General features: G+C 43.9%; 1 protein-coding gene across 2 annotated transcripts in view; it reads right to left on the reverse strand.

Annotated features, from left to right (window-relative positions):
* GRID2 (glutamate ionotropic receptor delta type subunit 2) overlaps positions 1–23,408 on the reverse strand; it is a 997,067-nt gene that overhangs the window by 221,876 nt on the left and 751,783 nt on the right. For both annotated transcript variants that reach the window (XM_048508854.1, XM_048508855.1), the window contains exon 9: positions 5,794–5,895. In XM_048508854.1, the coding sequence (XP_048364811.1) occupies positions 5,794–5,895 (102 nt within the window). The remainder of the gene's footprint in view (positions 1–5,793; positions 5,896–23,408) is intronic.

A 23,408-nucleotide genomic window follows, 5' to 3' on the forward strand; every position in this document is an offset into this window, starting at 1 on the left:
TGCAAATTGAAGGGCCCTGGTCTGGCAAAGATCTGGACATTTTTAGGGGAATTCACATTTCTCAGGGGGCTGCTTGAGGGGGGAAAAATACCCTGAGTGTGAAGTTTTAGATCAGGAGTAAATGTTACTCATTTTTTGAAAGGCAGCTGCCATACTATACACTGACTCACCCAACCCTGATTTGCCATCCTTTGTGGGAAGAAAGGCTCAGTGTATATATTTACCCATCATCTTAATTATTCATCATGACAAGTGAGAAATTCGAGTCAAAGGAAGGTATTCAAGCAAGCTAAAATTAGGAGCAAGAATCCGTCATTGTAAGGTTCTTTTTGAGAAGTTAAAATGACGACTTGTTTTTATTCCTGGGGTGGTTTTTTTTTATTCCTGGGGTGTTTTTATCCAACACAATGCTAATACAATAAGTAATGCATACTCATGAAGCTCACCCTTGAGGCTTTGTTGGTCTGAATCCCAAATGTGTAAAGTCTTCCGAACTAATAGAAGCTGCAAAAGCTGTCCTACCCTGATATATAGTCAACTTCTGGTGTTGACCTAAGCAGAATTACACCCACCCTTCTAAACCAATTGACTTAGAAGGGTCAATGGGATTAAAAGGGCATAACTGTGCTTAGGCTGGCACTATAAATCTTGTGAACACACAAATAGGAGCCCACACGCTAAAAGAATCACCATTCTAAATTGGCCTCACTTTTCTGTTGTATGCATATTCCCACTGAAAGAATCATCTGTCTAGTTAACATCACTGCCTTACTAATTTGGGCTACCAAGAAAGCATAGAAGACTCAGGAAGATGCAGAACTACCGCATTCTTGACAAAATGACTCATGCCATGATTGCAGGAAGGCTACTAGGTCTTTGTCTGGGGGTGGTTCTGATTTCTCCTAAGGCAGAAAGACAAAGAAGGAGAAGAAGAATTGGTTTTTACATCCCACTTTTCTTTACCTTTAAGGACCCTCAAAGTGACTTACAATGACCTTCCCTTTCCCTCCCCACAACGGAGATCTTGTGAGGTAGGTGGTGCTGAGAGAATTCTGAGAGAACTGTGACTCGCCCAAGGTCACCCAACCAGTTTCATGTGGAGGAGCGGGAAAACAAAATCCAGTCCACCAGATAAGAGTCGATCAATCATGTGGAGAAGTAGGGAATCCAATCTGAATCTCCAGATTAGAGTCCATTTATGTGGAGGGGTGGGGAATCAAACCCAGCTCTCCAGATAGAGTCCGCTCCTCTTAACCACAATGCTATGCTGCAGGGACTGTTACATCTACCTTTCTCCTCATGTTTTTCTCTCACATGCGGATAGCAAAAAGGTTTCTAGTTTTTCTCTGATATAGGCAATGGGAAATTAGTTTCAGAGGGTAGTTGGTCTGAAGTTGAAGAGCTGGATTTGGGACCAACAAGATTTTTGAGGTATAAGCTTTCGAGAGTCAACATTTCCCTTTGTCAGGTGGGAAACAAATGGATGCTACAGCTCCGTTTCCTTTCTGAGATTTCTTTTCATTTCCTGTGTGTTATAAGCTAAACTTTCTTCTCTCCCTGCTTGAAAAGGGGAATTCTGCTGTAGGCAAAGCATGATTGATAGGAGTAGAACAGGTTGCAGGAAAAAGCATCATAGTGGCATATAATTCCCAGTCCTGCCCCTTGAGCTCCCCTCTGGGTCAACTCTGCACAATACCTCTGCACCACTATCTGGTCATTACTGCTGCTTCAATCACCTCTTCTTCAGGTGGATGAAGGTTGCATGAATGCCATTATATGTGTGGGGGGGAAGGCGAGCTGTCAGATGGCAGTAGAAACGTGGTCTGTGCTCACTCACAAAAAGACAGCTGTGCTAATGAATGTGCATGAAGGTATACTTTACATTCAGGTTTTTTAACGTAGCTACCATGTGTTACCCCCGCCTCCTAAACAACAACACCCTCACAAACCAAAAGTCATTGCTGGGTGCAAATGTCAGCCAAAAGACTTTGAAAAACTGGAGATGGCGCTAGGGGAACCAATCTGTTGCACTCGAAGTGCTGAACTTTAAATGTCTTTAAATGCCTTTTGGATCCTCTCAGCCTATTGGCATGAATAACAGCGCATTTCTTCCTCCCGTGCACATGAGTATCGAAGTAGCTAAATGTTCATAATATAATAGTTTGCCAGAAGAATGCTCCCTGGCAAGCTAACTGAGATGATAAAGTAGGAATGAAATTATAGAAGCGGGGAAAAAGATGACAAGAAGCTAATTTGAATTTCTTTTGATAGGGCACATTCACTGAACATTTTCATTGTGGGGATATTATGTGGAATCCATTTAAATCAGCATCAAGCAGAGGTACAAAAGGCCAGCTATGGCTGCCGTGATGTTACTCTGATGAACATCAAATTAGCTGGAATATACAATGCTATAAATACTACTTTGTCTCTTCATAATTCGGCTAATTTATTTTCATCGGCAAGAGACAGCACAATTTCATTACATGAAACAAAAGGCGCTGAAAGAAAGAACGGGCTATGATCAGGGCTGGCTCAAACCAGGAGACAGGTGAACGAGGCACCAATTCTCTCTTCTTCATTATAAATGGACTGAGGGGTATAAAAAGGACCTCTTGTGCCACAGCTCAGAATTCTTCTGGTTTGCAGAATCCAGTGACAGTGGTAGTATTTTCCAATATAAGGTTCTTTGAGCTACAGCACACTGGACAACATGTCACTGATGGAGGTTATCTGTACCACAAGATAACTGGTTTCCCACCTATCTGCTGTCAGACTATCTGGCGTGCCAGTTGTTGGACCAAGGTATTTGCCAACCCTTCAGCTGCCTCTATATTTATTCAGGCTCATTCCGCACATGCAGAATAATGCACTTTCAAACTGCTTTCAGTGCTCTTTGAAGCTGTGCGGAATGGCAAAATCCATTTGCAAACAGTTGTGAAAGTGGTTTGAAAACGCATTATTTTGCATGTGCGGAAGGGGCCTCAGTTATTTATGTAACCTGCTTCACTCTAGAGGCTCAGGGAGGGTACCAAAACAAACATCAGTAAAACAGTGCTTTTTCATCAAATTAAGGCCGAATTCCCACTGAAAATTTAATCTAAATACAACCAAGTTTCAAAAGAATCGGCACCTTTTCATCCAGGTTCCAACATCCTCACTGCAGCATGTTTCTAGTGAAGATATCTAGGCCTGCCCCTTGGGAGGGTGCCTGCTGTCGGGGGTGCAATTGTTAAGCTAGCAGCGCCAACATTTCAGAGTATCTTGAGGAGATCCTCCTAATGATACCACCCAGGTTTGGTGAAGTTTGGTTCATGGGGGCCAAAGTTGTGGACCCTCAAATGTGTAGCCCCCTTCTCCTTTTAGCTCCCATTGGAAACAATGGGGGATGGGGGCACCCCCTTTGGGAGTCCATAGCTTTGGAGCCCCTGTCCAAACTTCACAAAACATGGGTGGTATCAGTAGGAGACCCTTCTGATGATACGACCCAGGTTTGGTAAAGTTTGGTTCATGGGGGCCAAAGTTAAGGACCCTCAAATGTGTAGCCCCCACCTCCTATTAGATCTCATTGGAGTTTTTCTGAAAAGGTGCATATACAAACAGGTCCAGGAAAATTCTGTGATGGGGGGGGGGGGAGCGCCAGAAACGGGACTGATCTGTGTTCTGCGGTTTGGCAGTGGGGAGATCATGAGGAAACCTGGATATTTCAGGTGACTATCCCAGGATTAATCGCCAGTTGGAAATTGCCCTAAGTTTAAACTCCCCTACATTCCTTGGTTTATATCTGAGTCTGGGGGCCAATCCATGCCTTATAGCACTTCCCAAATGGGTTCATGCTTGGAACAGCCTAGGATAGATGGGAGCTCCATAACTAGGAAGATGGAGAAGATTGAATCCCTATTCCAGAAAATAAACCTCATTCCTACCTTCGAAGTATAAGGGAAGCGATTCTCATTTTAACCACCTTTGCAACTGGAACTCATTGAAAATTCTGGTCTTATAGATTGCCAAGTTTCAGCTGACTTCTGGTGACTGAGGCAAGGGGCATTCAAGGCAAGGGAGATGCAGAAGTGGTTTGCCACTGCCCTCCTCTTCAGAGCCTTCCTTGGACGTCTCCCTTCTGTTTACCAATCCTGCTTAGCTTCCAAGATCTGTTGAGATTGGGCTTTGTCATGCCGCCTTCCCTCAGAACATAGCAGTACAGAGCTATTAAAGAGGGGGATCTGAATAAAAACTCTCACCAACACCATCCTAAATAAGCAACTTTTGCCAGCCTTCTAAACAGTGGGAGTGAGCTGTCAGGAAAAATTTCTCTGGATAGGAAGTTCAACATGCCACCAGAATCTGGGTGTCCCCCTACCCCCATGCTTCAGTACTGATGCAGTTTCTCCCATTAGTTCTTAACATGGCTTTCCCCAACAAGAGATAGTGGCATGCATTATAAGCCAGTGCTTAGACTTCAGGCTTTCATGTTGTCCCCAACAGCAACCTGTCAAGTTAAGAGCACATAGATCACCGGGTGCTATTTATAGAGTTGGAGAAAGAGCAGGAGGATTTGTTGCTACTCTGCTTGCTGCCGAAACCACTGCTTTAATGAAAAGGCAGTGGCAGCAATAATACACCTTTTCAGCCAGCTCCATGATGTCTGGCTCAGAAATACTTGATGTTCTATGGAAGAAGCAGATAAAATATGAGAAATCCAGAAGCCGTAGAAAATGCTTGGGTGGCTGCCCGGCAAACACCCCAGTATCACTTCCCCTCTTCCATTCAGTGTTAACTGTTTTTTCAGTCAGTCACTGAAAACAGTCAGCTGGAAAGTTATACTGCTGTCACCCTCCAATTTAAAGCGGCAGTAACAAGAACAGCAGTAGCTTCTATTTGGCAGTGCACCAGAGCTATGCCAGTGGTGAATTGCACTTGATGTTGTGTCTATTTCTGTCCAAGACCACACAGAAAGTTTCTGGGCTGAGAAGAGCTTGGCTGAGCAAAGATATAAATGTGTCTCTCTCTAGCCAAACTCAGCATGGACACTGGTATAACATTACATGTTGGCCTGATGAAAAATTCATGGAAACATGTGCAGATTTCCTTGTTCTTACCATTCTTAGAAATTAGGCTACCACAAATCTCACAGTCCTACAGAGTATAACACAACCCAGCGACAATGCAAAAGGGCTGAGAGACGGCAGTCGGTTTTTCACTGAACTAATGTCATTTGTCCTTCGACGATCTTTAATATTTTCCGAGTGCAATGATTTTTGTGTGTGTGAATTTGCCGCAGTAATTGGTGGCTGACTGCCTCATTTAGAGCCCGAGCTGCTTCGTTGTGCCCTTTGGAGTGAATGCATATGGCTCACAGAACTGAGTGAGGCACTTTGGAAGAGGCAGAACTGTAATTTCATTCCCATGTTGAATTTTGACTTGACGGGTAAAATAAACATTTTGAGCAAAGGGAGTGAAATCTCCTTTGATCCAGTGTTGACAAACACAAACTAGATCAGGGGTGTCAAACTCGTGGCCCTCCAGAGGTTCATGAACTACATTTCCCATCAGTCCCTCCCAACATGAACATTGGCTATACTGGTAAGGGCTGATAGGAATTATAGTTCATGAACATCAGGAGGGCAGCGAGTTTGACACCTGTGAACTAGATAGTGCAACAGTGAACCAGAACATTTCACAGCCCTATAGTGTGGGATAATGCGGTTTTTTTCAAGATGCCACTCCATTGTACTTAATCACTAAACTATTAGTAAAAATCAAGAGAAGCCACAGAGAAACCATTCGGCTTACCAGCACTGTAACGACACGAAGGACCACTCCACGCATGTTATTCTCCAGCCTTCTGTCTGTTAAGGAGCCATTTAGACCAGTGACAGGATTCCAGCAGCCAAGCTTTAAAAAAAGAAGAAGAAAGAATGAGATTAATCATGATATATCATCTATTCTTATTACCTGTTCTTCCTTTTTACAATCTGATGCACTTTTTGGTGTACAACACAAAGTTACATGCTGGATCTTTGTCATGGGGGCGAATGTGGATCTGATCTCTACCTGACAGAGTGCCATAGTCAAACCACTTTGTCCTGAAAGCCTGAATGGACCTCAATATCCTTGGGCAATGGGCTGATTTATGCCTGCCCACAGAGACTTATGGATCCAACTGGTTTCTGGAATGGGCTGCGGGATCCAAAGCTCCCAGGTGATTCTCTTGATGAACTAATACAGGACTGGAACTCCCAGCTCTCTGAAGCCATCAATGAGATAGCCCCATGATGTCCTCTTCATTCCCATCTCAATCTGGCCTGTGCTGAAATTAATAGTGAGATCCCAGATACTAAAATAGTATTTATTATTAATAAAATAGTCATTACTGAAGAAGATATTAATGAATACAGTTCAGGGATCTTTAAGCACGCTTCAAAATCATTCCCAGACAGCTGAACTGAAGTCAGCTGCAAATCCTCCATCTAGCATTTGCAAATAGTCTTCAGTAATTTTTGAAGGAGATGAGAGCAAGGAGAAATCAATCTGTAATCCTCTGCGAACTGAGACAGAGTGAGAGCTGTCAAAATGGAAGGACAAATGAAGTGTACAGGAATAACTCAGAACTCCGGTCAGCAGGCACTATGAGAATTTGATTCCGGAGTTCTTGTCCTGGCCCTCCAAAGAGACCTTAAGAGGATATGCAAACAATTTAAAGTTAGCTTGAGGACTAATACAAAGATCCGGTTTGTGATAGAAGCACAACTCAGCAGGAAAAAATACACAAAAGTGCAGGTTGCAGAGGAAGCATCAGGTTCATTTTCTAAAACCTTACCAGCAAAACCCACACAACTATTTGTGTCCTAAGATTTGTGTCGTTTTTAGTAACAGGCGTTAAAGTTTATTTTACTGAAATTAAAGCTGCCAGCTTCCAAGTAGGGCCTGGAGATCTTCCCAGAATTACAACTAAACACGAGATGACAGACATCACTTTCTCTGGAGGAAATGGCTGCTTTGGAGAATAGACTCTATGGTGTATATCCTGCTTACCCTAACCTCAACTCCCCTCCTTAGGCTTACAGCTCCCAACACAAACTTGGCTCTTCTAATTGAAATCATTATTGTCTACTAGCAGTAAAGACCATTTTAAAATGAAACACAATGGGCTCTAAATGGGGGAGGGTGGGTGTTCCACTGAGAGAAGTGATTTGATTGAGTGGAAAAGTTCATACAGATTCAACCCTTTGAGGATACTGTAATAAAATAGAGAAATTAAGCAAAGTATGTGTCAACCAAGCATAGAGAGTCAGAAATCAACTGATGATTTATGAGTACAACAGTCTTCTTTTACTCTTTTTCCTTTCATTGGGTGAATAGTGTCTTTTAATGAACTGCTACTGTCGAGCATGAGTAGATCTTAAATGGGGTTTAAATGCTATTTAAATGTTATTTAAATGCTGTTAAAATTGAATATAGCATGGTGTAGTGGTTAAGAGCGGCAAACTCTAATCTGGAGAACTGTGTTTGATTCCCCACTCCTGCACATGAGTGGCAGATTCTACTCTAGTGACATTGCCACATGTTCTTGTTGGTGCTGAGACATGAATTCGTCCTTCATTGGGTTTCTGTGCTGGCATGGAATCCCTGCCTTCTACTTCTACTCTTTTAAGAATCGTTAGGTAACGTATTACCCCACAACAACCCCGATTCCCTTCTCTATCATCCAATCTATCTTTCAAACCTGCTTATATCCTAGGAAACTTGAATGTATGTGCCCTTATGTCTTACTGTGTGTGTGTATTTTTGAACAAATTTATATAAAACGTTTAAACTCAATTTGGACTCTTGCTTCTCTGTGGAATATTCTTTGCCAGAATTCCTTCCCCGTATTATACAGTCTAAAAGATCTCCTCTTGGCCCCTCTTGCTGCCAACGTGAGAGCTCATTCCCCTTGGCTACTTTTAAAACCCTATGTGTGCTGTTACACTTTTAGCAGCTGGTGGAGAATCCCTTTAATAAAACCCTTACCCCTGTTAGGCCAGTAACAGTTTACAACTGGGTTTGTTTCCCTGCTTCTATACATGAAGTCACTGGCTGACCTTTGAGAACTCTCTCAGCCCCATGTACTTCACAAGGTTTCTGTTGTGGGGAGAGGAAGGGAAAGGAGTTTGTACGTTGCCTTGAGTCTCCTTACAGGAGAGGAAGCCAGGGTATAAATCCAAACTCTTCTTTTATAAAATGTTGGGAGCTGCCCTGAGCCCAAGAGGGGAAGGGAAGCATATAAACTAATGAAATAATAAATAAATATTGAATTGGGAAAGGGAATCTGCATTCTGCATTCATGTAGTGATCATGAAAGGTGAACATTTGACAGGTGGCTTATCTGCATCTGAAGAACGGAAACATGTCCAGTTGTGGGAAAAAGATGATTGGGTATGCACAAACACATGCTTTCTCACAGATGCCACTATTGCCTGCAACTGTGTCTGAAGGCACTGCTTCCTCCAACTTAAAAGGCACATTATTGTTGAGCATTACTCCTTTGATGTTTTTGTGTGCTTTACAAAAGCAAAATAATTAACCAAGCTTTTGACCAATTCTTGTAAAAAGAGAGAGAGAGAGAGAGAGAGAGAGAGAGAGAGAGAGAGAGAGAGAGAGAGAGAGAGATCTTGCTGACCAACACAGGGACAAAATGTAGGCAGCGTATCCAATGTAGGCTATTTAAACACCACAATGTACCGCACAGGTGCACAGAAGGTGCAAGCTGTGAGCGAGCTGTGCTTGAAAAATAGATCACTTAAATGATCCAACTGTGATCCTGAGGGAAGATATGAGACTGACTACTGCAGAGGTGCACAAGTGACCACAATATACAACAGGTATAAATGAAATGCATCTAAGGCACGACCCAATCCTGGCCCTATAACACACAGTGGCTGCCACACAGTGGCTGCCACACAGGTGTAAAGCAGCTTATTCGAGGTGAACATCAAACAGCAGTGAGGTTATCTGACAAGGAGCTTTGATTCACATGTAAGCCAGAACTTCTTTCAGGCTAGGTTCAGCTGGGGATCATTTTCTCACTATCTCTGTGGGGAAAGATTTTGTTGCCAACATCACAGGTTAGTTCTATTAGAGCAAAGGAGAGAGAGAGAGAGCACTAGACATATTGTTGGCGTTTGTGGCAGAAATCTGTCTGGCCCCGAGGTAAACTTTTCCAGTTACCTGATTTACTGAAACAATACATCGACTAATCCACACTAATACCCAGAGGCCTATCGAAAGCTCTTATTCAAACTGTTCATAGATACATAATCTCATTAAGTTAAATCACTGTCCTCAAAAGGAAGAAATAAGAGCAAGCATCTCTGCATTAAAACAGAAATGGAGAATAGAACGAACTGCTAGGTTGAGCAGTAAAAGCACATTAAATTCATTCAGCATTGTGTCATTCTTAGTTACATAAAGAAACTAATTAGAACTTGGATCCAATTAGCATAGCCAAACGTGTTGAAAGTCTAATTACCAAAGATACTGTACTGATCTTGCCAAATGCAAAACCCTGTGAAGTTTGCAAAGAGCTTTTGCTCCCTTCAGAGGTCAACAAAAGTCCAATTTTTAATTATATTAGTTAATGTGTACATTTTTATATAATTAGCTTTTCAGCCTAGTCCATTCTAACACTTTTTGGTAAATGATATTACTGCACTAAGGCAACAAAAGTTTAGCCTGGATCTAATTTCTCTGTTTAAAAGGTACATTATGCGTTTTCAGTTATCTTCTTTGCATTTTAAATTCAATCCGACTGCTCGCAATAGCGCAATCATTCCTGCGACAAATGTGCAGCCTCACCCGTAGCCAACTAGAACATTGATTTTCAGCGGTGGATCTGCTTTCTGGAGATCGTGTATCAATGATGATTTGAATGGCTCTCAGTCCAACAGAAATATAGTGATCTTATCTGTTTACATAAAACAAATGGCTTAATGCAAGCTAGAATTCAATCATCACTGCCAATGTTGCAGAACATTTTAAATATTTACATTTCTGCATTTTAATCCTGTCTGCTGGCTACCAAAACAGCCTCGAAGGCTTACAGTAGCCTTATCACCCTTTAATTAATCATAAACACTGTGACAGAACATGTACACACTACATTTCCTTCATCAATGAGGGACTGTTCTCAAGGGCTATTTGTGCATGCACTATTTACCCTGCAGCTGTTTGCTTTGCTGTGGGGTTTTCCTGCATTTTTTAAAATTTACACAGGGATTCTCTTCCTGCGAAGTGTTCCTAACCATTATTTTGCCACGCACCCTGCTTTTTAAAATTTCCATGCAGCTTTCATTTGGGAAGATTTTATAAATGAGGCAGCACCGTGCTTTCCCCCTGCAACTGGTGGAAATACGCTGTTTTTGAAAACTCGCTTAATGAGTTTTTTCAAAAATAGTGTTGTGCAACTGGTGCCGTGCGAACACTTTTTGGCACCTCCATTTTGTTGTTCAACTTACCTTCCCTCCCCATGCAGTTTCATGGGGATGAGGGGACATGCCTCCGACCCCCCAAAATGTTGCCATAGCCATGGGGTGTGTGTGTCCCCTTGTCCCTGTAGAGCTGATCAGGGAAGAGAAGGTACGTTTTACAATGAAACTGAGGCGCCTCCATGTGATGGCACCTCCATGGGCCATGGCGGCTCCAGGCTTGCCCACACAGAAACGTGCAAATGGTCCCGGGGCTCCATTGGTATCATTTATACCAGTGGGCCACCACTTCACAGGCCCGTGCAGAACGGGCCTAGGTGAAGAAAGAAAGACAGACAATGCTTTGTGGGCAGAAGACAGGTAGAAACTGCTGCCAAATACAATCCAAATAATGAGACAGTGCAGAATGTCCTGGACAGAAATAAAATAGGGATAACATCCATGACAGCTCACAAGAAAAACAAAGCAAATTTACTTGTTCCTATACGTTTTCTATCAGAAGGTTTTGAGATGCTGAAGACTGAATGGATAAATTACTCCTGCAAGGGATAGATTTTCCTTGGTGCCATCCTCAGTGTTTGCCATTGAAATGAGAAAAGCAGACAGGTCATTGGTGGTAATTGGCTGAACAGGAAAATGAAGGTTAGCATGGCTACCATGTGGTGATTAAGATGCAACTGGTGTGGTCTCTGGATATCTCTTGAAATCCAAGAGAGAGAAAAATGCATACATGAAGACCCTGTTATTGAAGAGTAAAGCAAGTGTGGTATTCCCCAACACTGCAAATAATTCAGTTTAGGGTAATCTTATGAATTGGACCAAGGCATTAAAATAATTTGGAAACCATTTCTACTGATCTGCTGAAGGCATCTGAAGATGAGTTGTGGGCACTAGGAAAGCGAACTGCAAAGAGTCAGATGTCGCATAAAGGCAAAATTATCTTAGCACATTTATCAATGGATCTTGAATGCGTGTTTAACGATATAGGTACCATGCAAGCCGTGGATCATTACTGACTGATGGGGTGAAATCACATCATGACATGTACTAGGCAGATATTGTATTTTATATGTTGTACACCGCCCAGAGCCCTTCGGGGATGGGGCGGTATATAAGTCTAAAATAATAATAATAATAATAATAATAATAATAATAATAATAATAATAATAATAATAATGTTGATGGGACGGCTTGCCGTTGCCTTCCCCAGTCATCTACACTTTAGCCCTAGCAAGCTGGGTACTCAATTTCCCAACCTCAGAAGGGTGGAAGGCTGAGTCAACTTTGAGCCAGCTATCTGAAAGTGTCTTCGGTCGGGATTGAACTCTGGTCATGAACAGAGCTTTGACTACAGAACTGCAGCTTACCACTCTGCACCAGGGGGCTCCTTTTATGCTTGATTGCTGGTGTAAAATTTGATGCCCATCTGTCACCAGCCTGTAATGTACTTTAATCATAATCACAGGCATGATTCGCGTTTTCTCATCAGAAAGCAAGAAAACTGGGTGACAACCAAGGACATACTCATTGGAAGTGAGACCATTTGAAATTCATTTATTTCTGAGGCCCCTTCCGCACATGCAGAATAATGCACTTTCAATCCACTTTCACAATTGTTTGCAAGTGAATTTTGCTATTCCACACAGTAAATTCCAGCTGCAAGGTAAAGAAGAGCTTGGATTTATATCCCCCTTTTCTCTCCTGTAGGAGATTCAAAGGGGCTTACAATCTCCTTGCCCATCCCCCCTCACAACAAATACCCTGTGAGGTAGGTGGGGCTGAGAGAGCTCCGAAAAGCTATGACTAGCTCAAGGTCACCCATCTGGCGTGTGTGGAAGTGCACAGGCTAATCTGAATTCCCCAGTTAAGCCTCCACAACTCAAGCGGCAGAGCTGGGAATCAATCCCGGTTCCTCCAGATCAGAGTGCACCTTCTGTTAGCCACTACTCCACTGCTGCTCCCTTTCAAGTGCATTGAAAGTGGATTGAAAGTGCATTATCCTGCATGTGCGGAAGGGGCCTAAATAACCAAGACTGCTTGTGTGTATATGAGTCACTTCAGGTTTGAGGAAGCTGGTGACAAAGAACAGGATCTGCAATTCATTGGCGCATGCTGTTTCTTTCCTTCATGCTCACAATTAAATGAGCACATACTTCTTAGTGACCTTTCATAACTAGAACAGGAACAGACACAAACCAAGCACAATATTCTAGTACTTCCAGTTCCTCTTGCACCATCACATTCACAGTGGTTCTGAGAGCTGAGATGCTGTAGTGCTCAGCCATTCTATAGTGCTGTGATATTTTGGCTTCTGAAAAAAAAAGCATTTTAAAATGAAGGATGGCTCTTAAAATATGGGGCATCTGGCTAACCTCTGTGTGGTATAAAAACTGCAAATCACTGAATATTGCCAGCTTGAATATCTAATACCAGGAAGACATGCTGCTCCTAGGAAATGGAGATTTATGGTTTGGGTTTTTCTCCCCCCTCTCTTTTTAATCTTGATGCATCCTGGCTAGTTCGTGATAGATGAGCTGGCCTTTGACGGCCTCCAGAGAGCAGAAAGGAGAAGATATGGAGAAGGATGAGGGTGCTAATGGAAACGAGTGATATTTCTATCTGGTTTTGGAGACTGCAAAAACTTGCAAAAATGTTCAAGTGATAGTGGTAGTTAGTTTATTGTTCAATTAGCACAGCCAAGACATTTTTTTAAAAACCCCTGAAGTTGTTGAAAAGGTTTTAATGATTTTTTTTCTTGGAAGAAGATAGAAACACAACTCCATAGCATATTTTTTCTGAGATCTTGTTCAGGGTGTATGAGACACTTTCCTTCCCCTTTTATTCTTCTTCCTTTCCCCTTCCCTTTGCTTTTTCCCTTTGTGTTTCATCTTTTCCTTTTTTTCCCTGTTGTTCCTATATTCTTTAATTCATTCTCTTTAGTTTGGACTTGATTTCATGGTGCCATTGGACAATATACTGTGGAAGTCGATTGCTGATAGCTAATTTTAATTATGAATTGCTGTTGTAAGCCACCGTACAAATCAAACTGTTTATTTCTAAATAATAAATAAAACAAGCAGCATACTGGGCTGATTTTTAAGTTCTAAGAGTTCTGTAGCTCAGTGGTCTTCAACCCATGGTTAGAACCAGTGGTGGGATTCAAATAATTTAACAACCGGTTCCGAAAGGACTCAGTGGTGGGATTACAACCAGTTCTCTGAACTAGACAAAAATGCTCCCTGGATTCTACCGAACTGGTGTGAGTAGGCTGAATCCCACCACTGGTTAGAACCCTTAGGTGGGTTTGAGAACCACCATATTTGTTTTTGGAGGGGTATGCTGGTGGTGTTAATGCACTTTCAGTCCACTTTCACAATTGTTTACAAGTGGATGTTGCTATTCTGTGCAGCTGCAAAGTGCATTGCAAGTGGATTGAATGTGCATTATTCTGCATTTGAGGAAGGGGTGTCAGGGGACAGGGTTACTTTCTAACCAATGTAGGGCTCTTTGTATCATGTGACCATGATGTCATATTATTTTATCAGAGCTGATGTTTCTACATTCAGGGGAAGGGCCAAGGCTCAATGGTAGGGCACCGACTTTGCATGGAGAAGGTCCCAGGTTCAGTCCCCAGCATCTCCAGTGAAAAGGAACTGGTAGTACATGATGGGAAAGAGCTCTGCCTGAGACCCTGAAGAGCCGCTGCCAGTATGAGTAGACAAGACTAATCACGATAGATCCGTGGTGGCGAACCTTTGGCACTCCAGATGTTATGGACTACAATTCCCATCAACCCCTTCCACCAATTGGCCATGCTGGCAGGGGCTGATGGGAATTGTAGTCCATAACATCTGGAGTGCCAAAGGTTTGCCACCACTGCGATAGATGGTCTGATCCAGTATTTTTGATTACCAATCTTGATCCTCCTTGATCTGAGATTGCAAATGCCTTAGCAGACCAGGTGCTTGGGAGCAGCAGCAGCAGAAGGCCATTGCTTTCACATCCTGCACGCGAGCTCCCAAAGGCACCTGGTGGGCCACTGCGAGTAGCAGAGTGCTGGACTAGATGGACTCTGGTCTGATCCAGTAGGCTCTTTCTTATGTTCTTAGTATGAGACAGCTTCATGTGTTCTTATGTCCATTTGTAGCATCCTGTATTGCAGGAATGCAACACAAACACCAAGAAGCCACAGAAGGGTGAAACAATCAAGGGGGTAGAAAATCAGAAAAAAAACCCCTCCCATAAAGCAGCAACTTTCAATCAATCAATTAAAGCTAAGAGGAGGAGGTTTTAATTTGGCACGTGAATGAATTAATAAAGGCATCTCACCGTATCTTTTATTACCACCACAGAAAAGGCCCTCTCTTTTGGAAAACCACTGATATTGGAAAACCACTAATGGCTTAGCATTGTTTAGCTGAACCACCAGTTTTGGTTAACAGATTTCTTCATAACTGGTAGGGGTGGGGCAGAGGTCTTACCCCATATGTCTTTGCACGACATCTGCATTTGGCAGAGGCCAATCTGCTGGTGGTCCCTGGTACCTCGATGATGAGATAGCCTATGCAAGTCCTTGGGTGCAGAGGTGGGATCCAACCAGTTCTCACCACTTCTCTAGAAGTGGTTACTAATTTTTTCTGAGTGCCGAGAAGGGATTACTAAAGCAACCTCCCTGCCCAATAGGGACTGGAGGTACGTGTGTGCGGCGGCGCCACTGTTTGAATCCCACCACCATCGGAACCTGTTATTAAAATTTTTGGATCCCACCACTGGGGTGGGGTGATTATAACCAGAAACACGTTCACATGGCAACTGACAGGTTTTCAGATCTTCCCCTGCACTGGTAGACAGAAGAATGAATGCTGGAAACAGCAAGAGGAAGAAGTTTCTTTTTGGCTTATTACAAAGAAAGCACCCTGTGGTCATCATTCCAGAGTCATTGCATGATCCTTTCTTTAAAGAATAAAGGTTCTAGTTGCCATCACAATCAATAAGCTTGTCAGAGCAGCCTATCTTTTGTAATAATTTAAATGACTGGTAACATACAAGAAGCATTACTAGAGCTTTGTAGCCCACGACAGAGAACCCTTGCAGAGCAAAACTGCCGGTAAGCCAGTCATACAAAGGACGAGATGAATGAGGAGAACGCTCTTGTCAGCCATCTCCATAACAGCTGAATCGGTACAATACATTTTATGACGGAGAAGAATCACAGTAGTAATGACACAGAGGTTTACCACAAGAACAAGTTTGCAATTTGTCCTGGAGATTAAATTATAGCCGTGTAATAAATCCATTTTCTAAGAAAATGGAAACATGTTGCTTAGGACATTAGATTCTCCAAACCGATCGACATTAGTGTTTATATAGAGAGAGGCCGTTTCCGCACGGGCAAATCATGCCGGCCTGAAGCCGGCGTTTCCCCAGAGCGCTTCCCAGCGCTCTTTTTGGGGAAACGCCGGCATGAAGCCGCTGCCGAGCGAACGGCAGCGGCTTCATGCCGCCTCCCCCACCCGGCACTCACCTTGTCCCCGGGCCTCCGGCGCGTCGCCGAGGCCTGGGGACACGCCCCCCCTGCCCTGCGAGGCCCGGGGACAAGCCGGGTCGGCTGGGCACCAGCTCTCCGCGGCGCCGGCTGCCCAGCTGCTTCAAGGACCGTTCATGCGGACGGTCCCAGCGACTTCGGGTCGGCGCGCAATGCGCCGACCTCGCCGTTTCCGCCGCCGTGCGGAAATGGCCTATGCTTTCTAAATACATCTACAAGGGAAAGCATGTTTTACAGCTACCACCATTTTTGAGTCAACCCTTCATTTTGTTTCTCTTGCTGTGGTTTACCTCCAACAACACTTAGCTAACTTGGTAGTAGCTGCACAGTAGGTAGGACATTTCAGTTTCATTTCTTTCTCCCCCATGAGTTATTTTTTATTTAGATAGTAGGTAGGTTATTTAGATAGCAGGTAATTCTCCTCATGTTCATGATAGCTTGGTCAGAAAACTAAATGATGCATAATGTCAGGAAATGTTTTTGTGATCATAAGCATGCACTTAAATTAATACTATCTGTAATGAACCATCCTTGACTTTATATTGACCAATAGACCAATAGACAAGAGATGGTAGATAGGATGAAGGTTATGGGGACCTTAAGGGGAAGTGATGACATCCTCCTAGAATAGGGTGACCATCCGTCCTGCTTTTCGCAGGACACTCATGCTTTTGCGTGACGTGTCCCGCGTCCCGCCGGGCTTTAGCAATGTCCCGCGTCCCGCCGGGCTTTAGCAAGGTTAGGGAATGTGCTCCTGCGGCCTTGGGTGGGGGGGGGGGGGGGTGGGGGGGGGGGGGGGTGGGGGGGGGGGGGGGGGGGGGGGGGGGGGGGGGGGGGGGGGGGGGGGCGGGGGGGTGGGGGTAGGGGGGGGGGGGGGGGGGTGGGGAGGGGGGGGGGCGGGGGGGGGGGGGGGGGGGGGGTTGGGGGCGCGGTGGGGGGGGGGGGGGGGGGGGGGGGGGTGGGGGGGGGGGGTAGGGGGGGGGGGCGGGGCGGGGGGGGGGGGGGGGGGGGGCGGGGGGGTGGTTGCGGGGGGCGCCGGGGGGGGGGGGGGGGGGGGGGTGGGGGGGGGGGGGGGCGGGGGGCGGTGGGGGGGGGGTGGGGGGGGGTGGGTGGGTGGGGGGGGGCGGGGGGGGGGGCGGGGGGGGGGGGGGGGGGGTGGGGGGGGGGGTCCCAGCGTCTTCGGGTCGGCGCGAGAAGCGCCGACCCAGCCGTTTCCGCCACCGTGCGGAAACGGCCAGAGACTGTGCTGCAGCTATCAGAAGTTTGGGTTTTAACGTAAGCTCAGCTCTGGGCTTAGGTTAAAACCCAAACTTCTGATAGCTGCAGCGTAGTCTTTCATAATTAAAAGTGAAGGTTCCTCCCCCTCTCCCCCGTGTTTTAATGCCTACCCTTATAGCATAGTTTTGACTGCACATGTAACCCCCATGCTCAGAATGGGTTGACCCAGAAAGGGGTGGAGACCCAAAGCAGGAGGAGGCTGCAGAGCTCAGCTCATGTAGTTTGGAGGAGACAAGGCTACCAAACTCGGACCTTGGTTGTATAAGCCCTTAGCATCTTGTTAAGGTAACTGCAATATTGTTGGGAACTACTGGGAAGGTAGTTTGTTTTTGCTATGTTGTAAATGTTGGTGTTTATTGTTTCAGGGGTTCTTTTTTTGTGGTTGTAATGGGTGAGAGTTCTTCTGGAAACCTTCATCATGTTGAACCCTGTTCATCAAGCCCTTGGAGTCTTTGGGAGCCAACCCACTTGCAAAGAAGAAATGGACTTGGCATTACAAGACTGTAAATATAAGGACTTGAAAATGCAACCTGAACAGGACCTTGACGTGTGATGTTAAATGTTGATGTTATATGTTATTTGTTAAGAAAGTAAACCATTTTGTTTTTAAAAATTTGTTGTTGCAAACTCATTCCAAGTTCTGCCCCACAGAACCCACAAGCATAGAGGTTACACACACATCTGCAATTTTTTTTTTAAAAAAAGCGAGTTCCATTCACAGAACTTGCAGCATTATGTCTAATTGCAAATGAATTGGGGCCACCTCTACCTGCCGCTACCATAGCCCTGGATTGGGCCTACCTTCCTTCACAGGATTGACAGGACTGAAGTGAATTGTTACCCAGACACAAGCCAACCACAAACAAATCACATGATCTGACTCTATGGGTGACTAAGGCTCATTCGGCACATGCAGAATAATGCACTTTCAAACTGCTTTCAGTGCTCTTTGAAGCTGTGCGGAATAGCAAAATCCACTTGCAAACAGTTGTGAAAGTGGTTTAAAAATGCATTATTTTGCGTGTGCAGAAGGGGCCTAACAGCATCATCCAAGGAGGTGGGGAACTGCCTGTGAGGGTGGCGTGGCACTGGCGGATTTGCTTTGCCTGAGGCATTTCCCCCAGCAGAGGGGCAATTTTGCCATCATGCTGCTGCTGCCCCAAAGCTGGGATGCATCCCAGCACCCCTGCTGCTGGCATAGCAGGGGCAGGTGAGGGGCATGGACAGGGGAGGAGCCAAAGTTAGTCGGCTTCTGCCTGGCTATTAGCCCTGTTACACCAGTGGCCAGGGCTGTTAAGCCCAATCTTGTTGGCAGCAGGGAGACGTTTTCACTTTCCAAGCCTCCCCACACCACCGGGGAGCCTTTATAAGAATGGTAGGGCATCGCGGCTGTTTCACCACAGCCAGCTGCCTGGATGGGGCTGAGTTCCTCAGAATTTTGTTCCATTGTCACTCCTCTTATATAGCAGCCTCTCCTCTGGTTAGCTACTGAATGAACTTTGGGTCTCACCTAGCTGTGCTCTCCACATCTTCTTATGTTCTCCTTGACAGGTTCCTCAACTGTCTCCAGGAACTGTACAGTATAGAAAACGAATGGCCCTGGTATGCTTGGAGATTCAGCTGCAAGTACCCAAAACTGATTTCCATTATTCTAGCAGCTGTGAAATGAGTTCCTATAATCCTGCAAATCACTGCCAAGAAACGGAAGCTGTACCCATGGATCAAGCAAATACAATTCTGAAGACAGCTTGCCTAAATTGTGTGGAGATTTTTAATGTCTGAATTAGTTCACTAATAAATGCAGCAGTCAAACTTCCAAGAATTGGCAGGTTTTCATTAAAAGATACAACATTCACAGCGCTGTAATGAGTACGCCAGATGAGCAGACAACTCTTATATGATCTGGGTATGTACCTTGCCAAAGGAGCGTCAAAATATTTACTTCAAAACAGACTTTTTCTTGCATCCTCTAATCTTTTGCTGCTGGATGCCAAGACTATTCTATCATAAAAGAACTGAAAAGTATTCAGACCTTCAGAATTTCAAAATTCACAGAAATGTTGTTGAAGCATATTTCCAAAAGCAAGATAGAAGGCATTTCATCAGCCAAACGGTACAGCCAAATGGCAGACAAACTCTGGGATGAAATGAAAAACTTTAGAACCATTCAACAGCCTATTCATTTAGGCCCCTTCCGCACACGGAAAATAATGTGTTTTCAAACTGCTTTCACAACTGTTTGCAAGTGGATTTTGCTATTCCGCACAGCTTCAAAGAGCACTGAAAGCAGTTTGAAAGTGCATTATTCTGCATGTGCAGAATGAGCCTTAGTGAGAAAATAAGTACTGCATTGATTCCCCCAAGGAGCTTCGGTGATGTAATGGTGCCCCCATTCTTCATTTTACCTTCACAACAATATAGGTGACTTCCCCACCGCAGAAATAAAACGTCTTCAGGATGTTTTAAAAACTGTTTGGGGGACGAAGTTCACACAGCGCTCTCCCCCAAAACATCTTCAAAATGTTTTATTTCTCTCAACTTGGGTTTTTCAAAAATCTCTAAACTAGCAATCTCCCCACCCCCAAACCTGGGTGGACGATCTTTTCTGCCTGCTGAGCAGGAACAAAAGCAGGCAGGAAATATTTTATTTCTGTCACCAAAACCTCTTACTTTCACTTTTGCCATTTGCGTCCAATATTTTGCGGGTTGTAGCAGAGATTCTCTTAAGGGAAACCCACAGTGGTTTCCCCTGCTTGCAGCTCATCCACTCACGATTTCCATGTAAAAAGTACATGAATAAAGTTTAACTTAATGTATTGTTGAAGGCTTTCACGGCCGGAATCACTTGGGTGCTGTGTGGTTTCCGGGCTGTATGGCCGTGTTCTAGCAGCATTCTCTCCTGACGTTTCGCCTGCATCTGTGGCTGGCATCTTCAGAGGAATTCCAGAGGAATCTGAAGATGCCAGCCACAGATGCAGGTGAAACGTCAGGAGAGAATGCTGCTAGAACACGGCCATACAGCCCGGAAACCACACAGCACCCAAAGTTTAACTTGTCTAGCCATCCCATGCACATGTTGTTTTCCCTTTGTTTTGTTTTCAGGGGAATTCTGTGACACACCCCTGAAAACCAAAAAAAGGAAAACTAACACGTGCAAAGGATTGCTAGGCAAAACAAACTTTGTTGATCTCCCTTTCACATGGAAATCGCACATGGATGAGCTTCAAGCAGAGGAAACCTTCATGAAAAACCTTCATCAAATGGCAGAAACAGGGGAATCTCTGCAGTAGTACACAAAATGGCAGACACAACTCTGAAATTGACCAGAACTCTGTTGGCCAGCAGTGGGGGGGGGGGAGAACCATTTTGCCTGGCAATCCTTGTGTTCTCCATGCTGTGGGAACACAAAAAACCAAAACAGATCTTTTAAAAACATTTGCACGAAGTTTTATTTCTGCTGTGAGGGAAAAACCCAGTGAGGTAGGTTAAGCTAAAAGAGGCTGTCCCAAAATCAGACAGTGATATTCAAGGTGAGCAAGTATTTGAAACTGACTCTTCCCTCAGATCCAGACCAGGGTTTTTGTGCCTGAAACAAATCACGGGTGGGAAGGACTGGACTATATATGTCATATTCTCCTGTACCACCATCAGCCAAGAAGAGGGAGATATCCAAGTTGGTGTTAGACAATCAGTCGATGACACTACACGTATCACCTCCTTCTGCAGTGCTAGTGGCTGGAAGAAGGAAGGAAGGAAAAAAACCCAAATACCTGCCAGCACCTTGAACCTGGGTAGAGTGGAAGCAGTCTGAAAGGTCACAACAGATGCAAACCATAGCCACTGGCTCCTCCCATGCCCCCTTCAAATATTCCAACAAGGTGTGTATGGTGAACCAGGTTTGTATATGGTAAACCACTCCTGGTATCCCTGATGTATCCCAGATGTACGTTAATAACTACAACCAGGCACCTGTGGGGTATGGAGTCACCTGTGAGGTTTCAAAAAGTTACTGCATCTGGAGACTGACTCTATGGTGTCCCATAAGATGGTATGATGTAATGGTTCCTCCATATCTGTGGGTCATGTGGCTGAGATAGGCTTTGGGCCCTTCTTCTTTGCTCCATACCTTTTCTGCATTACTTTGCAAAAAAACAAAACAAATATAAACGTCACATAAACGTCAATATGAATAGCCCTGACTAGGCCAAGCTCATTAGATGTTGGAAGCTAAGCAGGATTGGCCATGATTGAGAAATGTGGATGAGAAACCATCATGCAAAACCAGGGTTAGTACAAAGAGAAAGGCAATGGCAACCCACTCTGCTCTTGCCTTGAAAACCCAATGAAAGGTTGCCATAAGTCAGCTGTGACTTGATTGCACTCAATTATTAATTTGTATATTAATAAATAACCAGTACATGTACCAAGTTGCTAAATATTGAGCAAGACCATCGTTCCATCTAAACTCTCTACTCTGACTTGGCAGTCTTCCAGGATCTCAGACAAAGAAAGGTCATTCCCCAGTGCCTGCTGTTTGAGATCCTTTAACTGAGATCCAGGGATCAAACTGAGATCCAGCAAACCAAACATGTTCCCCATTACTGAGTCACAGATCTTCCACATTCACTGCAATGCAGGTTATCTCTTTAATATAGATATTGAATTGTTCTGGCCACTTACTTCTATACACAGGATAAAGGGGAAATGGATAGATGGACAGGGAAAAGCATAGAAGCCCAAGATCCCTTCTGATCTCACTGAACGTGGAGGTGAAAGGGAAAGGTAATAACCGAGGAAGTGCATAATAGTTGAGGGGAGAGCAGATTTGTTATTCTGGATCTTAAACTTCTGATTGTTGCTACTTTGTCTATTGACAAAGAAAAGCCAATGAACATTTGCAAAAAATGGAAGAAAGTTGATTGCGCATGTCTGCTTCGCGCAGGACTAACAAAACAACTCGGCAGTGAATTTAAGTAGTTTGTTTCACTATGGAATGGAATCGCACCATGCAGCTGAATCAATACATAATAGCTGTAATTGACATTTAAGCTGATGCAACATATCGTCAAATTATTTTTCATTCATGCATGTACTGTTCATTAAATATAGGACAAATCCAATTGTTTCCCAGTTTACAATGGAAATGTAAGTGGGCAGAGTTTTAAAAAAAGGTGTAATAGAGGACTGTGAATATTATTATCAATTCCAATAATGACAGACCTTCTGGTCAAATTATTGAGCCAACTGAGTATGAAATAATTAACAGTCAAAAAGAGAATAAAAACTTTTCAAAAATGGATTTGGGATAATTTATAGACATATGTCATTGCTAACACCTATTACCAACCTGAGATTATGAGTCATCAAGGATTATAAATGTCATTGATTTCAGAACCAATAATTTCAGAGGCTAAGAAGGGCAATAGTTTCTTACACTGATCTACAGCACAGAGATTTATCTTGAGAATTCTCATCTTTGTGTACATTATTTCATTTGCAACTCTGTTTAATGTTAATTTTAGGCACTTTTATAACATTCTAAGGAAAACGCTTATTGCTGTTTGTTGAATTATTACCAATTAAACGTCTCATTGAACATTTTGGTTGGAGTTAGTAACAACAAAACATTCCCCAAACACATGCATTTTTAAGAAATGTTGTCAGCAGGTTTCTTAAATGGAGGACATTTAAAACCAGAAATTGAACAGAATCTTACTGGAGCAGCCCTGATTTAACTGTTCACAAAATGTACCATCAAATATTTTAGATGGAATTAGGATCATATGAAAATTACAGAACAAAAGTGATACTTAAAGTAAAATCTTATTTAAGAGACAAACTAGATGAGACGCTAGAAGATCTGTGATCACTGAATAGCCCTGGAGGGAGTGGGGGAGACAGGCACTCTTCTTATCAGTGTTATCCTAACCGGAATTATACCCTTTTGGATCCATTGAAATCAATAGGATCAGAAGATTCAATTCTGTTTAGGATGGCACTGCTGATGTGTGTTTTTCATGTTCAGAACTCTTAACCATGCACAGGACAGACTATCAGTCAACATCCTTCCCCCCGACATTGCCTCCTCCCCATAGCTGCCATTTACTTTGAAAAAAGA

Source organism: Sphaerodactylus townsendi, linkage group LG10 (assembly GCF_021028975.2).
Source record: "Sphaerodactylus townsendi isolate TG3544 linkage group LG10, MPM_Stown_v2.3, whole genome shotgun sequence".
Taxonomy (NCBI): domain Eukaryota; kingdom Metazoa; phylum Chordata; class Lepidosauria; order Squamata; family Sphaerodactylidae; genus Sphaerodactylus; species Sphaerodactylus townsendi.